At 41.1% G+C, this 17,799-nt stretch overlaps 1 protein-coding gene across 1 annotated transcript in view; it reads right to left on the reverse strand.

The window, feature by feature from the left end:
* The window catches only part of pex14 (peroxisomal biogenesis factor 14), a 45,203-nt gene that overhangs the window by 2,915 nt on the left and 24,489 nt on the right, over window positions 1-17,799 (reverse strand). The window contains exons 4-8 of the mRNA XM_005732931.1: window positions 16,962-17,084; window positions 14,034-14,119; window positions 12,164-12,266; window positions 8,345-8,442; window positions 2,856-2,947 (exon numbers count right to left, since the gene is read on the reverse strand). Of these exons, the coding sequence (XP_005732988.1) occupies window positions 2,856-2,947; window positions 8,345-8,442; window positions 12,164-12,266; window positions 14,034-14,119; window positions 16,962-17,084 (502 nt within the window). The remainder of the gene's footprint in view (window positions 1-2,855; window positions 2,948-8,344; window positions 8,443-12,163; window positions 12,267-14,033; window positions 14,120-16,961; window positions 17,085-17,799) is intronic.

Below are 17,799 nucleotides of genomic sequence, written 5' to 3' on the forward strand. Positions count from 1 at the left end.
AGAGGGGACGTCTATCACCACGCTCACAGAAAAGGCCTTGCACATTTTTTTATTATTAACCATCACACTATAGGTACATCTAGACTTTGCAGTTAAGTAATTTTCAAAGTTTATAGCATTGCACAGTCTGTCCAACAGAGTAGCTCCAAGTCTATTGTTTATAATGCTGTCAGTGCTGAATGCAACAGAGTGACATCACAGCTGACAAGACTGCGCTGCAGAGTGAAGCAACATCCTCTCAGTACTGGTAGCCGACTAGTTTTCAAATGACCTTGCTAAAGCATTATAATCATCAACTCTTTTCACAAAAAAGCAATGTGAGCCATCGTATCGATATTATCAGAATGGTTTTACTCTGTATCAGTATAAATGTTGGCCTAAAAAGTCGGGTTCCATCTGGATTAGGAGATTTTCTCAGTTTTTACAATCTTATTTACTTTGTAAAAAATGAATATGATTTTTTTTATGAAGCTGCAGCAGATCAACTGGAGTATATTAATGGTCACCTTTGTTACTAACACCAGTTGATGCCTGATGTATGTTAACTGGCCCACCCAAGTCACGAAATGTTATAATAAAGACTGATGTGATTATCGTGTGTTCTCTTGTTTTCTTATGTATTAGTACACAAACCTTCAGGTAATCTAAAGTAGTTTAGAACAAAGGTGTGAGTTCCAATTTTTTGTCTTAAAGAAAACAAACAAAAAAAATACTGCACAAGCCCATCAGGTTAGAACGCCACCTTGAAGCAGGCTCTCCAGTTTTTCTGTCACTGAACTGTGAAATCATCCCCTAGGGTCAGTCTGTCAGGGGTCTAATACAAGGTCATGAAGTGTCTGGGGGAGCACGCCTGGCGTGTTGTTCTGGCATAGAAACACAGATCTTGCATGTATCCCAAAGGTGCAGCAGCATTTGGGAGCAGTCAACTGCTGCTCAACGTGACAAACTTGTAGTAGATATCAGCTAAATTTACACCAGGCAGGTTTTAAAATTAAAAAGGTGTTAAAATTTTAGTTTTGGTAAGAGCTTTTGATGAGTGTGCAATGATTGCAAAAGAGCTTTATAGTTGCACGCTTTCTGAGAGTGTAAACTCAGACCTCCAGGGACAAAATATGGACTTTGAGTTTCGGTCCACTAACATTAACAACCGTATCTCACAGCCTTACTCAGCAAACAGGCTTTAGTGATGTGATGACAACAGATCACTGTTCACTGAATGTAAATTTGTCAAGGTATGTTTAATAGTCACCAAATAACTGTCACGCTCAAAGTTAATGTACAACATCTGCAAATATGATACAATTGCTGCTAGGTGTTGCATTAGAAATACACATTTAAAAATATATATTATAATGTGTCAGTAGCTTCTATTAATCCTACACAAACCAAAACAAGTTTCAATGAAATGAAATAACCAGTTGCAGGTGCAAACTTAAGGTGTTGGATAGGCAGTTTAAATTTGATTTAATGTGTGGTGTAAAAGACGTGCCGTCTAGGGCCGGGTATCGTCACTGATTTCTAGAATCGATTCGATTCTGATTCACAAGGTCCCGAAACGATTCGATCCACGATTCGATTCAATTCGATTTGTATCTGGGAAATTTTGCCTCAGAAAGTCAGAAATATTCTAATTAAGATCAGTACATTTACATATTTTTGTATCTATAAAAAGGAAGCTGACACTCGCAAGACTTTATCAAAGGTGTGAGCATCACAGCAGAAGCCTTTGTGTCAAAGTAGCTGAAGATAAAACACGAAGGTGATTTTCCTGGCCTGGGATTTTATAAAAATGCTCTGCAGTACATCAAAAAAGAAAACCATTAATCAACATATGAACATTACCTCTGAAGTTACAGCGGTTTTATTAGAGACACAGCGTTTTGCATTTTGCATAATTTTAAAAAGTTTTAATTTGTTCAGTAGCCCATTGAACAGCAGAAATTAGGTTTTCTTTTTGGAAGTAAGTAAAAGGAAAAAAAACAGCGGCCGACAGCGCTGCAAACAACGGTAGATTTGTGCGTAACAAGCAAGCGAATAATACAGAAATCAGATTTTTAGACAGGAAACTGTTCTTGAAGTACAGAGAGAGCAAGAGGGAGAGAGCGAGCTGTGCATGACGTGTGATTTTATCATGTTGGAAGCAAAACAGCAAAAGTCAGAGGGAATCCATGTTTATGTGAAGCGTTTTGGATCTTCTTTTGCTGCTGGTTCGGTCAATATTGTTTGGAGAGAGATCAAACTAACAGCTTTAGAATCAGCGCAAAAAGGGCGTGAACACAAAGCGCGGACCCGCCGAAACATCAGAATCAGCGAGCTGTCGGCTTTCAGCCCCGACCGTGAGAAAGGTGACATCTCACTGATTCTGATTCGTCGGCGGGTCCGAGCTTTGTGTTTACATTTATGTGCAGAATCCGTGTTCCTGCTCTCATTCACTGTTTTAGCTATTTGGTGGTTGTTGAAATTTTGTGAGGTTTAACCTGAGTTCTGGCATTTCGGGCAAAATAAATTTATATTAAAAAATCGATTCAGGATTTTAATGAATCGATATCACGTTATCCGAGCCAGAATCGATTTTAATCGATAAATCGATCATCAAAACCCACCCCTAGTGCTGTCAAAAATCACATCTGAATAAGAGCTACCACATGCTAACAAATGAGTTGTTTTATGAATCAAATTGCATATCATGCTGATGGTGCTTTGTCCCAGTTTTACACTGTCACACAGTTCAAATGGACTGCATTAAGGAACTCAAACGTGCAAAAAAACACCAAGTCCTAAGCCTTTCAATGCACACACACACACGCGCACACCTGGCCTGTTTCATGTGACAGGGGTCGGGATAACTTTGTTACCTGCTGAGCAGTAAGCCCTTCAAAGAGATGATCTCAGCCTTCAGCTCTCCTACTGTTTGGCTGTCCAGGATGCGGCTCGTTGAGGACGAGGCCTGTAGGAAAAATACAAGTGAAACACGCACAACTGTCAAAAACACACACACGAGCACTGTTCAGGGTTTCAGCACAATTGAGCTTTCTGTAGGACTTTCAACAGCTCCTCTATGATTGATTTCAACGATATGAGTTAATAAAAAAGGTTCTTTAAAAAAAAAAAAAAGCCGGCTGGTAAACAAACATGGTAGATGCAAATGCTAAAAGCCACATGTTTGTGTGTAGTCAGGTCATCCGTCACCATAACAACCTCACAACTGCCTACTGCCGGCGATGACAAAAAAGGACAAACAATCTCACTGTATCCACCTTTATGGCGTCAGAAAGTCCAGTGAGTGTGAATCATGCTGTTTTTACATAATTTTCCATACTATCTAGAAAAGATTAGGCCAGTGTGTTGTGTTTTGGATAATGACTATCTTGAACAATAGCCACATTCATGAAGGCAGACCAAAGCTTAGCAGTTTGTTTTGTCCTTTTTGTCTTTTATCAAAGGCGTGTGTAGCCATACACGGGCATTGGTGCAGCATGAAATGTTAAAGGGTATAATGGAAAAGTATTTGAATGGCAAATTGCTGCTGAAAATCTGTCTCTGCAGCAATTTTTTTTAAGGAACAAGCTGGACTTTGACTGAGACAGCTGTAAAATAGGGAGTTTTGATAAAGGCCTGGAATGATAAAACTACTAACTGAACAACAAACATGGAAATGAGGAAGAACCTGCAGGCCCTGCCTGCTTGCACCTGAAACCGATGTTTTCAGTGGGTTATGCATGTTAAAAAAAAGAAAAAAGGAAAAAAAGTGAGTCTTCAGAAGGCATCAAATAATGATTTACAAGGCAGGAGGGGAAAAACAAAACAAAAGACATTTGTTACACAGAAGTCCATAAATTTTTACACTGCCCTTCAAAACTATTCAAATAAAGCTACCTGAAAAGGAAATGTCATTCTTTGGAAGAACTGCGCACAGATGTACGTAGCCTGCGGCGAGACTCGATTATCTAACCATGAAAATGTTTTGCAAGGTGTTAAGTAGATAACTGCTAACCATTCTTAGTCTAGTCCTGCACACAAAATACAAACATGCGTGAGGATAAACTGGCAAGACCAGAGGGAGTAGAAGGAGCAGACAAGGGAAAAAGTGGGATAAAAGAAAAGTAAAAAGTGTAATTAAGACTCTCCTGACTCACCAGAGGAAGCTTGTTAGGAAGCGTGGACCCCCTATCGAGGGGAGAGGGATAACTTGGACTCTTTCGCTTGTAATTAAATCTAAGAGAAATTAATTGAATCACATCTGAAAGGGATCAGACTCATTTACAGTGGATGGAAGGAGGCAGAGGAGGAGAAGTGAAGGGAGACAGAAAAGGAGGCGAGTGGGAAAGAGGGTTTTTTTGGGGGGGGCTCTTATCGCTCCTAAACCTTGCTGATAAGGAGTCGTGTTTTAGAGGTGGTGCATTGGAGGCCTGCTGAAGACACTCTTATTACAGCCGTCACCTCATTAGAACCATCTTAATCCCTCGCCTCCCCAAGGCACCCGTATAATAAGGCTGAATTCTGCTTCTCTCTCATTTTATGATGGGAAAAAAATTAATTGCTGTGTAGGCTGAGCTAAAAGATTTCCAAGGCGCAGAATCAACTGAAGAAAAAGGGCCGATTACTCCGAATAAGTGAATTGTAATGATTTCTATATACTTATGTCACATAACATTAGAAAAGAAGGCTTTCGAGCAGACTTGTTAACCACCAGCTACATACATAATATGCATTATCTACAGAGCAGCGCCATATAATATCTCACATCAAGGCTTGTCACACAACACTAACTCTGACATATGTCTTATTAAGTCTGAAGAAACCTAATTAAATGTTGGGCCAGGGCTGGATTTCAGCTCTGAGATACATTATGTCAGTATATATATATATATACACACACACACATTGTGTAAGAATCGTGTGTTAAGTGCACTGGGTGTTTGGATGGAGGCTGAGTGGTGGGGGTATCAGTGACTGCAGAGAACTGAAGTACGCCTCGCTTTAAAAGCCCCACCTGAAGTGCTGACACATGTCCAATAGACCGCACGACTGTGTCAGTTGTGATGTTTTAACAAACTGCTGATCAAAATATTTAACCGCTGCAATTTCTCAGCAGCTTTGATTACAAAAGCATCTTTTAAGAGACACTTCCAGCTCTTTCCAGCCATTACAGTGCAGAATCCGACCTGTGCGCTATTATACACCACGGCAGCCGTGGGTTTTTTTTGCCTATGTTATTCATTTTTAAATGTACTTTGATATATGTTGCTTTTGTTGAAATGCTTTTCTTATGCAAATGCATGCGTCCTTGTGTTTTGTTTTGAACTGTATACACTTATATACCATATTTACATATATATTTTGAGATTCGGATACTGACTCCTCTGTCACTATAAAGAGATGCATCCAAAATTAGATTTTGGTTCCTAGTATGGGGGACATGGATTGGATACCTCTAGGTAAATAATTCATATTTTTAATTTTTTTTCAGTTCACTTCATCAACACAAATACATGATTTGCTAAACTACTACCATAGCCTTGTATTCAGAGCTCCAGTTCTAGAGTTTTGCTTTGTATGCTAAAACAAATCTTCAGAGCTATGCCTGTGCATCCCCTCCCCCCTCATGTTTGACTTTTACTGCACTTCCTGGTGTACAGGTGCAGGGCTCTGTGTGGCCTAAGGACTGGAGAACATAATTCTCCACTTGGCTCTTTAAATCGCAAAGAGCATTATGCATAAAAACAAACAACCAAAAAACAAATAAACCCAGCAACCAAAACCCAAATAACGCAAAGTCAATCTAGCAGGGAGGTGCCACCTATTAAATTATCAACCGCCTCTGTGCTGGATGGATGCGGTTTCTTTTACTGTGTAAATACTGCTCAAAGTAAAGATTTCCTCTAACTGGTTTAAAAGCCGTGTAACTAATGTGTCTCGGGTGGATGCGTGCGTGTGATGGGGTCTGCTGGTTAACTAAGTGCTTCAGGAAAAAGAGGGGAAAAAAAGAAAAATATATATTACAAGCAAAGAAAAAAAAAAGACCAAATCTAGCAGCACCCAAGGATGGCAGCGCATCTGGCTAAATGAAGATAAATGCCTGTGGACCATTAGCAACAAGATAAGATCTTTAACAAGCCTTGTTTAAGAGTGTCTGAAGGCAAATTAATTCACAGTTATTCCGCCGGCAGACAGTGTGTTTTCTTGTAACACATGTATATTTATGATGGAATTAGCTTCAAAAGGAACTCCCCAGAGGAGTGTTTTTGAGTGGAAACACTGGTACAGTGCAATTGATTTCACTCTATTTATGCACTTTCCTACTGGCAGTTCGTCTTACGCAAGCCAAAGAGACGGTTTCTAATCTTCTATGTAGTATCCACTAATAAAGAGAGCCATCAGTGAGTTGAGACAGCAGGGCAAACACAGTTAACAGGCAGATTTGTAATGATAATAGAGCAGAAATAGACTTGGCTGTTTAACATCAGGGATGAATCATCCTGAGGCAAATCTATGCTTAACAGCAGAAGTAGAATAGAACAGCATGTCTTTACAGGATCATTTTAACGGAGAGAAAAGTGAAAAAGAGGGAAACTGTCCCAGGCTTTCAAGCCTGGAAATGTGCAGAATCAGCCTGTGTTGTGTGTGTGTGTGTGTGTGTGTGTGTGTGTGTGCGAGAGTATTTAAACTCACTTCCATAATGAGGTCCCCAGTTTAGGGACAGTAGACGCGCTCCGCAATTGAGCGGTTTCAGACTACGAGAAATGTTTACTTAGCAGCTGAGGAAACAGAAGTCTCCATGTGTTTTGGGTTAAAGGCACATTTCCGCGTTGAGAGGTATAATTGCTAAGCGTGGCGCGCTTTGAGCAGTGTGGTGAAGCAAACCCTGAAAGCCACAAACGGTGAATGATAAGTAGCTCCCCAGCTCCAACATGTGTTTCTCATCAAAAATGCCGGACCTGAAAACAATTTTCCAATTTCCCCCCGCGGCCTGAGACAACAGAGGGGCCTCGTGCCGACTCGCAGGGAAAATTTAAGATCAACACTATAACTATAAAGCAGAGTTTATGATTTGTTTAATGGGTGTTTTGATGGGAAATATACTTTTTATACACTACTGCTGTCCAACAAGGCACTCATAGCAAATGAAGGGGACACTTTTTAATCCAATCTGTGATTTAGAGATAAATAAAATAAATAACACTGCTTTGTGCCGGAAGAAACTCATTGTTTAAACGGGGCCTCCTGTACGCTATCTTAGATAGTTCTGTTTCAGCTCAGCGTGGGATCAAATCAGATCACAGGTCCCATCATACATGCTGATTTAGTCCATCAATGTGTTCGTTCTACGCTACACAGAGACAATGTGCAGCTCAGATCCTGAAAGAACAAAAAAGAGCTTCGAGTCTTCAGTTTTTGATGAACCCCGTCCAGGGAAGTTATCCATATTTTTCCTCCTCGTTTGTGCCGAAGCAGATGTGTCCACATATGTTTTCCTGCCATATCCAGATGCTTCAGTTACACACCCATGTGCTTAACAAGCTGTGGACATAAAACATTGTCTAAGATTGTCTCTTCCAAGGCAATTTTTAGAGCCCAGAGATCATAAAGCAATTTATGAGCGCCGTTATAAAAAGCAAGCAACATTTCATCCCTGCACATAAGTTTTAGAACAATCACTCAGTCCGATTCTCCTAAACACTTACAATTCTGAGGAGATTATGGACAGCGACTATAAAAATCAAGGCAAAGAGGAACGATATGGTTAAAGATTATGGTCCCATGATGAGCTGCACCTTATTTTTTTGTAGCTTGTGTTCTGATGATATACAGTATAATAAGGCTGTCTGTCTTGGGTAGTTATGACTCAAAGATTTTAGTACACAGAGGCCTCGAGAAAACCTCCTCCCTCTCCTCATCAATCTGGAGATTTTGAGCTGCAACCTCACGTTTACCGAGCTCTTCTGCAATTCCAAAGTTACTGCCCGTCTAGCTTTCCTCAAAAACATCAATCACAAAATAACGGACCTTTAAAAAGGTGTCCAAACTGCAGCGTGGCCTCGCTTACTGTCAGCACCGCAAAGTTGTTTCATTACACCGATGTTAGTCCACAATAAACATGTAATGAATAAAAACTTTCATGCTTTAATGAATGGACAGATTAAGATTTAACTTACTTTAATTCTAAACTGGCCACAGCTTTATGTAGTACGTGTTCTAAAAGCTGACCAGTAAAACCGGCAAAAGAGGAAAGCGACGCTATCAGGTACAACGCCAGATTTCTACCTCAGTATTGGTGGTCTTCTAACAAATTGCTGGGGCTGTCAAGTGAAGGATACAGAGTTCCTAATGAGCTGCTACCCACCTGTGATGCAGCTAGTTCCTGGGAGAGTTCCTGGATTTTCTGCTGCTGCTGGACCAGCACCTCCTGGATAGAGAGCAGGGTCTGCTGCAGCTGGCTGACTGTGAAGAACAAGCAGAGTAAGAGATGACAAAGTGATTCAAGTTTGTCTTTTAAAAAAGAAAGAAAGAAAGAAAGAAAGAAAAAAGGCGCGCAGCTTTATGTTTTATGATGAAGTTATTTAATTGATACAAAACAACAGTTTTCTTTCCACAATGACAGAACCGATGAGACTCGAATCACTGATCAAAGCGGCCCTCTGAGAATTGTAATCAAAGCTAATACCGGGTAACTTTAGTCGCAGCTTTTTGGTCCGAGGCGTCGGGGGTAGATAGTGGGAAGGAGGGGGCACATAGGATGGAGGTATTAATCTCTAGTGTCTGAACTTAAATCAAATAACAGTCTCTAACCTTCCATTATCCACCCAGACACTGCCTTCTAATGCATCTTTAAATCCTCAAACGATCAACAAAGGAAAAAAACAAGGCTCTCATTTGGGAGGAGGCTGCCAGACAAAATGTCCCCCCTAATCCTAATAAATATTGTTCTTTTTCCATTGACTTTGAAGATTGAATTAGTTCAAGTGTTGGTGTTGGAGGAAGGTGTATGATTTCAAATAACACCAGGCACAGTTTGTTGCCCCTGCTTCCAGTCACGCGTGTATTACCAAACAATGCATTAAGTTTCCCCGAGCTGATTATATTACAGAAAACCAATAAACATTCATATAAATCATGGGCGTGTAAAGTGTTAAATCAAGCCTAATAGGATTAACATCAACAGATATTGTGGCGGTCCACTGCTGAGGTTGTCAGGCCAATGGTTAAAAGCCTGTGCTGCAGCCGGCTGGACGGGATGTAAAGAACCCCTGCTCTCACATTAACCCAGGCCAGGACAAAAGACAGAGCGCCTAGCTTTGGAGCTGGGCTTCTTTTGAAAAACCAGCACAGACAAAATATTTGATCTTTCAAAGACACTAATATCTTGCAGTGACACCTGTGTTTAAATGGGTGGAGTTGTATCAATATAGGTGGGGTGCTGAAACGTTTGATCTTTTCAAGCTTTCTACAGAATACGAGTTCGAGCAGGACTGCCGGTTGGGGCTGGAGACTTTTGTGCAAACAGTTTCAGTTTTTCAGTGAGTTTTGTGATCCAGAGTGCGACCAACCTTTCTAAAGACGGCAATAAAATTAAATGGTATGGCAACCCGTGCTTAAAAAGGTGTTACTATGACGGGGTGTGCACTTTAAACCGAGAGCTGCCCTATTAGTCTGCGATTCCACCTTACCACAAAACAGCTTATCCAGATGTGTGGGTCACTCTGCCAGCCTGTAATGCTGCGCCTCCCGAATTACCAACGCCACTGCATTTTCAGCCGTCCGCAGCTAAACTCTTTTTAATGTCTCTCCAGAAAGTTGACTCTTTTGTACGGCCTAGACTCTTATTCCCAGTTATCACAGATATGAAGCCAGGAATATTAATAAAGTCAATGACTTTGGCCAGGCATGAATCAGAAGGAGGCTGTAGCTGCGATGTGTGCGTGTGTGCATGCATTTGTGTTAGAGAGAATCAGAGGCAAGATGATGTGTGGTGCTTGCAGCTGCTGTGAGAGGGATGCACATTGTGCATTCAGTAAATTATTCAGTAAATACCTCAATATAATGTACACTACATATGTCCAGGCCTGTCTCTGTCTTTAATGGCCAGCTGGTCACCAATATGGCTCCCACCAACAAAGAGTGCCCAAACAGCCGCACAATTCCATTACAGCCTGGGCGCGCTGAAGTAGTTCCAAGATCCATTCATTAATTGTCTGTGTGAAGTTGTAGGCAAATCATAATGGGAGTCAAGGCCCTTACTCTTGAGCTGAGGCTGGCGAGAGAGACTAATGTAGTCCCCATTCAAAAGGATACATCACCTCATTGCGCCTGGCACTAGAGAAACACATGAACTTTAACAAAAGGGGGTTCAAGCAATTGGCAGCGGCGAGGCAGTCGGTCGCTATTACTCAGTGCAGAGAGGAGCGAGAGGGAGAGAAAGACAAAGAGAAAGCAGGGGGAGAAAACTCTCAGTGTAATTGCAACCCCTCTCCCCAACTGTTAACTACAACAGTCATTAACTACAATAGCAGTGTGGCTACTGCAGTCATAGCAAATTAGTTCCCTCTATTGACTGAAGAAAAGACCTGTGTTTTTTTTCTCTCCCTTTAGAGTCTCACCTTCACACTGGGAGAGGGGGAAAAAAAAACTCCTACTGAGAAATCCTGTCTTTGGTAGCAAACAAAACAGGGTTTGCAAGTTGGCAAATCTCCAATCAGTGATAAGTAGAGCAAGAATGGGCAGTGAAGTAGCCAGAGGAAATGTGTTTGCATAGTTGGGAGAAAATGACCATAAAAGAACATATATTTGTTAATCAGATTCAGGGCGGCACACCTTGCACGCGATCCTACACAATTGCAGCCCTCCACCTACCTTTGCCAGCCAGAAAACAATAGCATGGGTGTGACTGGATAAAATGATAACAGCCATATTTTCATCTGCACTACGTTGGTCCGTGACAGAAGCCATAAACTCAGATTCTCGATTTGTTTTCATTTGGAGATGACGGGAAAATCAAACAAAGGATGTCTGTATTTAAAATAATCAGATTGTATTTATAATCAAGTTCAGCCCCTCTTTGTCTCTCAGGCTAAAAAAAAAAAAAATCGACATAAACACAGGTCTTTCGCTATAGAACCTGAAAAACAAGTGAGAGACGTAAACAATTTACTAATAGATTAATAATATAAGGTTTACACCTGTTTTACAAATGAAATATGAATTTTAAAAAATTCATTAAGGCCTACCAAAAAACATTTGAGACAAAGCTTACCTAAACAGTGCAACTTTCTTTTAAGAAGTGGCATTAATGTTTCATTTAATACCCTATAACCTTGCATGTTTTAGAACTCCGGAACATTTGGTTTAATTTAAAGAATCTGAAAAGGCACCTTAGAAATAAAATGCCTTTTAATTATTATCATTAACACAAAACAAACAATACGGTGTGCCAGAGCCACCTGTCTGAAATGGGGATTGGTAGCTTTCCGGTGAAAAACACACTCTAGTTTAACACTACTGCTAACGAGACCAAAGTTTCTCAGAGTGCCTCTCTCATTTACGCCTCCCTGGATTTTTAATTATACTGACGAAGAGCACGGAAAGCATCTCTCTCCCCGCTTCTTTCTCTCCCTCCACGTCTGACAGCCAGGTTGAGATTCCTCACCTGTCCAACATGGGAGCCGCACCTGTCACCATGCACTTAATCACACTAGGCCCAGCGCTGAGCCCAGACGCCACACAGTGCCACTGCGACTCGTGCACATCATGCACACAAACACAAACAGACACATACACGCGCGCACAAAATTAAAATGAACTTTATGCCCACCTATGGGGAAGAGGGTGGATGATGATGATGGCGATGGAGGTTTGGATGGGGGTGAGGTTGGTGCAGGGCGGAAGGGTGGGGGAGAGATGGATGGAAGGGGGGAGTGAGACGGGATGGGTGGGGTGGAAGAAAAGTTGTCATTTCCCAACTCCTCATTAATATTCCGAGGTTAAGAGCTTTTCAGCGAAACGTAATTAATTGAGCCCGAGCCTGACAGTAAACAAGCAATTTCAAATTAAAGCGAAATGACAGCGGCGTCATTTGTTAAAAACGCGCAGGGCCCCCGATTTTGGCGACAGATAAATGAGGGAAAATGTTAAGGAGGGAGAAAGTGATGAAGATATTAATCTTCACCTGTCTGTGTCAGCGTGCCACTCATTGCCGCAATGTTGCTTTCCATCCTCTGCAGATGCTCCTTGTCCTCTCGGCTTCCCATAATGAGGGGAAGGATGTATTTCTGCAATTAAAAGCATGGCACAATATTACACTTCTCTCTAGTGGATAGGGGGAGAAAGATGAGGAAAAGACAGGGCCACCTAGACGTGGCAGTCCAGGGTCAATGGCATTGTTTTATTGGACTTGTGCGTCACTGTCTAAAGTGCATGATTAGGTGAAAAGATTTCTCGAGCAGATGATAAAATAGGTGTGTACACACGTTCGTATTGAAACCATTAGTGGGTAAGAAAATCAACAACTGTGATAACAGATTAGTCATTTTAAATATAGAGCAGAAAAGTCAAAAACCTGCTGCTTTTCTAAGCAAAAAGCTGCAAACCCAAAAGCATATTTTCAACATTATAAAAAGAATGAAACTGTGAAAAGGACAGTAAAAGCAAGAGACCAGCCTACAGGGAAAAACATGGTGGTGAACACTGAAAATAGTCTTCCAAAACCAAAAACAATGTCACTCTGTTTATCATCTCTGCCACTAAATAAACAAAACTCTACCAAATGATATGTATATCTGACAGCCAAATAAGGATGTTTGCTACCCAGTGAGAGGGTTACCCAGACGAGCAGTTTGTGAGCATCTCGCTCAGTCCTTTTCATGTATGTTTCATATAAAGCTAATGTCCACACATACATTTAGGGAACCACTGAACTGCCTTAAAATTACCTGTATATCTGTGTTTGTTTATTTGCTCTTAAGGCTGAGTAACTGCCAGTTTCCAGCTCTCTGCCGGGTTTTCTCTCCAGCTCAGGTGGCAGGCAGCCACACCAGTGCAAGTAATAAACACTTTTTAGAGAAAAAGATTAAATGGGTGTCAACACGAGGTAATTAATAAGTGGGTTGCTGAGAGTGTGGTGTTTACAAGGTGCACCATAACATAAATAAAGTATGGGCACAAGCCTGGACATATGGTGCGACTGGCGCTACACTAGTGACATGACAGCAACCTGTGCCGTCCCACCAGGGAATCCCACCTCCCAGGTGACCGGTGGCTGGCCAACACTGCAGCATGTGGGAAACAGTGGACTGGTACAGTCTGTGAATGTGCATGTGCAGCTTTATGAAAAGCTCTCTAATGAAAAAGGAAATAATAGGACATAACAGCACTAAAGGAAAGCAAGTGCATCTGACATGGTCAGCAGGGCAATATGTACATACATGATACCTGCTCCCCTTCTCTCTCCTCCATACACAAAGGAGAATGGGCTGTCACCTAGTCCAAGAGCTACTGCTAAAGCTCCTGTCCTCCTTTAAAACAAGAGTAATGGCTTCCACATGCCACTCAGACTACTACTAACAACTACTATGGGATTAATGTCAGCAGGGACAAGGGGCCTCCTGAGCTCTTGTTCAAGGGCTGCTAAGCCTGATAAAAAATAAAATAAAATAAAAAGAACGGTGAATATTTTTAGACTGTAGAATGTCAAAAAAATAAATGAAAAAAGTAGTTGTGTGTGGTGTCAGCAGATGTTTTTAAAGCAAAAAAAAAATCTGTTTGAGGGGAGGAGAAAATGTGCTCAGATGACATCATGCTTTGACGTAAAGCAGGGTAGCTTTAATAACAAGACCAAAGTGCTGTTACATAGTGCAGAGGCGTCTTCTATTCTAGCACCGTAGTTCATCATAAACTAACGCTAACCAATTTTAATGTGATATAAGGGAGAGGCAGTGAAGACAGATGTCAGGATGTGGCATATTAACAGCACAACAACTGGTCACATTAAAACAAATAAATCAGTGATGAAACAGACAAAATGAGGTCGTGTAACTTGCCTTGTAAAGCTGATAAAAACAGAATGTGATACCCCCCATAATGATGGCAAGGGCACCATAGTCCCTCCACCTGCAGCCCGTTGGACCTAGACATAGAAGAAAGATTAAACATTAAGCTTTCACCATTAATATGCATATGCACTACTTTGCCTGACTGTGCTAGTTCAACTTATTTATATAGCCCCAAATCACAGCAACAGTGTCCTCAAGGTGCTTTATACTGTAAGGTAAAGATCCTATAATAATAATAATACAGAGAAAACCCCAAACGACCCCCTATGAGCAAGCACTCTTGGTGACAGTGGGAAAGAAAAACTCCCTTTTAGCAGGAAGAAACCTCGGGCAAAGCCAGACTCAGGGAGTGGCAGCCACCCGCCGTGACTGGCTGGGAGTGAGGGGAGGAAGTCGGGATACAAGACAAGACTCTTTGTGTAACTCGAGCTGCACTAAAACTTGAAATGCAGCATTAAAAGTATTGCATAATTTCTTTTAAGAATGCTGACTGACCTTTGCACGATTAAACATTTAATATAACTCAACTAGCACTTCTTTCCATTAACAACCCCTGTGGTAAGTCTAGAGCACTTGCCTGTCATTGCAAATAACACATTGTCCTTGGCGTTGTTTTAGCGGGACAGCCACAGCAGCTCTGATTAGTGGTACTACAGCTTATTCTATAGCTCCTGATTACAGCTGAGACTGTAGTGCCACTGATTTTAAAAGGGTCATTGATCTTCCAGTATCCTTTTCTCAGAATCCCATTTTCCAGTTCTTTTCCATGTAGCGCCCTCATGAAGACACGCATATACAGGAGAAACAGCCCAGAAGTGCAAAACTAAGAAAGTCGTGGCATTCACAGGTCATTTTATGACCATGCTAACACAATTAGGTCAAATGAAAAACACTTTTTGTTCAGTAATCAAAGATTACGCAAGTTGTGTATTGGTAATCACAAGTGTGTTCACTTTTGTTGCATTTCATTTTTGCTTAAAGCTTTGTATTTTGCAAAATATTTTGGTTTTGGTAAAACAGTTGACATTTAATTGATATTGAACAGGACTGTACTCACCTCTCTTGTGTGTATGACATAATAATGAACCCTGTTTAAGCAGAACATCTGAACCATAAGGGTTAAGCCTACAGAAATAAACATGCACTCTTTATTGTGCTTTTCTATTAAAGGCTACCATTGTCTTCCAATGGTAGCCTTTCAGGTGGGGGTGACAGGGGCAGATACAGTGTTTATATATAAACCTTCAAAACTAAACAGAAAGGTAAGAGAGAGTGTATTTGTGCTTTTAGAAGTTGCCGTCTTGCTGAATGACAGATAATGTGAAAGTGTGTCATTGTGCAAGCTGTCATCTGGGTAGGCCAACTGTCTGTCAAAGTGGAAATTCCCCTCTTAAGAGGAGAAGCATTCAACTGAAAATGTCACTAAACAACAAACAAGTCTTGAGGAAATATATGAGTTTTTCTTTATTTACTCTGGTGGGGCCAAAATGAATAGGAAATTATTAGAGGCTAGGCCACTGAAGCACACCATTGATATTCTATTACAGGTCTGATTTCACCTAATGGGTTATGTGGTACATGTTTACTGGCTTGAAGTAAGTAAACCAGATTGATTTTGTGCCTTAGCACTTGTGTGATTTTTACATGCAAATAAAATGAGAGACCCGCTGTCATACAGGACTACATGGTATATTTCCAAGGTGAATGCTACTTTATTCTCCATCTCAAGGGCACATTTCATTGCTTTTGCAGCACACTGCAATGATCCTGTAACCTTTCCTATCGAAAATTTTGAATCAATCTCCAACATCCATATGGTAACCACATAAATTTAGGTCTTCGTCAACATAGCTGAGATAGACTTGTCACCTATCCCAGAATACGGCGCATCTGAAAGGCCTGGAAGTCCTTGGGATAGGTGTTTGACCCTGAACAAGCCTCACTGCATCACCAGGGGTCTTCACTTTCTCTTTTCTCCTCTTTTAGGACCTTTCATTCTTTCCCCATCTCTCCTTTTTTCTATACCACTTCTACTTGTCCTTTTTTTTTTTTATTTGGTCACTTAAGCTGTGGAACTGTGGTCTCCATCCCCCGTTTTTCCAATCTCCTCTCAAATTTATTGGGTTCAGTGGAGGCCTTCCTGTCCTTCTACCGTGTGGAAATAGAGATCAGAGTATCCATTACTTCGACAGAGATGGATGCGGGTCCCTGTGCACCGTCCCCATAAGAAGGACATCACAGGGAGGTAGCCCCCTCTTTTCGGCATGACCCCCCATACAAGACTCCGCGCTCTCACCTCATTATGCAGTTCCCTTATAGCCGTTTTGATATAAAACCCTCCACTATGGACAGAGAGCTGCGAGTCTTCCTAACTACATGGCCATCCCATCAACATCACATTCATTACAAAACATGAGATGCTGGGGGAGTCAAGGACAGTGTGGTAATAAATGAGGGTGGAATACATCTGGAATCATTGTCATATGGGTTAAGCATTACGCGGACTTCATTCTGCATTGGTAAATCAGTGGACAGCACTCATAACCTCCTGAGGTAATAAAGATACAGGTTGTGGTGTGGGGTCTCGCCAGGAGGAACCCCTTGAAACAGAATGGCAAGAGACTTCATAAGCTTGTGCTCATATTTCCTGTGTCTAAATCCACAGTGCAGGAAATATATGTCGTATGCTACGTATAACCGTAATACTTGTAAAGAGCGAGGTATATGAGGAGCTACAGATAATTTAAACAAACTAAACAGGGTTAACAAAAGCAAGAGGGAAGCTCTCTAACAACACATCTGCAAAGCACAAGGATCTCTGTTCAGTCTCAAATCTTTAAGTCTCAAACTATTTCTGTAGGGCACGCATGCATTTGCAGGTGCTAAAAAAGTTGAGAAAATGATATATGTACTCACTGAGCGGTGCAGGAGGGAGCTGAGCTGCATGGAGTGGATGTGCAGGCCCTGCAGGGACCAGAGGCAGTGCTTCTGTGGAGCCAGAACGCTGGATGGCCAACTCTACCTCTTCATCTGTCAGGCCTGTAATGAAGACACACACTTATAAGGCATTCGCAAAAATGTTCCCTTAATGGGAAAAACCAAATGGCTCTTTGGCTATCATAATGTATGCTTAAATACTTCCCAAGCCCCCCACAAATCTTTCAAGTAGAATTTAGAGAAAGTATGTCAAATCTCATTCAATTTCACAAAGACTCTTTCTCAAAAATGTATTTTCATTTCATAATTCGGAAATTCCAGCGAGAGTTTTTGATTCAGGGACATCCATCAAAGGAAGAGAGTGCGGAAAGGTTCACACAGTGAAATCTGAAACTCTGCTAGCCTATTAACTGCCACCAAAGGCAAAGAAAATAAGAGTCTGTCCACTTCTCCAGTTATATTTCCCATGTGGAGATTTCATACACCCCAGACAGTGAAAATGCATTATTTTAATTTCTTCATTGTAATGTAAATGTATTACATAATTTTGCAAATGCCAATATAATTTAATCTTCAGATCTTTTTAATGATTTTAGTGATGATTAAATTGCAAAGGGCTCCCCGATGGAGAATCAGAGGGGAGGAGGAAAAAAAATCTAATATGAACATCTCCTTTTGTGGCAAGAAAGGATTTTATTTCAGCCACCATATGCTGCCATTGCTGTGGGTCTCATCTTTTAATGAGCATCTTACTCTAAACAAAGAAAATAATTATAACTTTTGATGAAACATGCTGGGGAAAAAACAAAAAAACCCC

Source organism: Pundamilia nyererei, unplaced genomic scaffold (assembly GCF_000239375.1).
Source record: "Pundamilia nyererei isolate P.nyererei 1_Seehausen unplaced genomic scaffold, PunNye1.0 scaffold00049, whole genome shotgun sequence".
Taxonomy (NCBI): Eukaryota; Metazoa; Chordata; class Actinopteri; order Cichliformes; family Cichlidae; genus Pundamilia; species Pundamilia nyererei.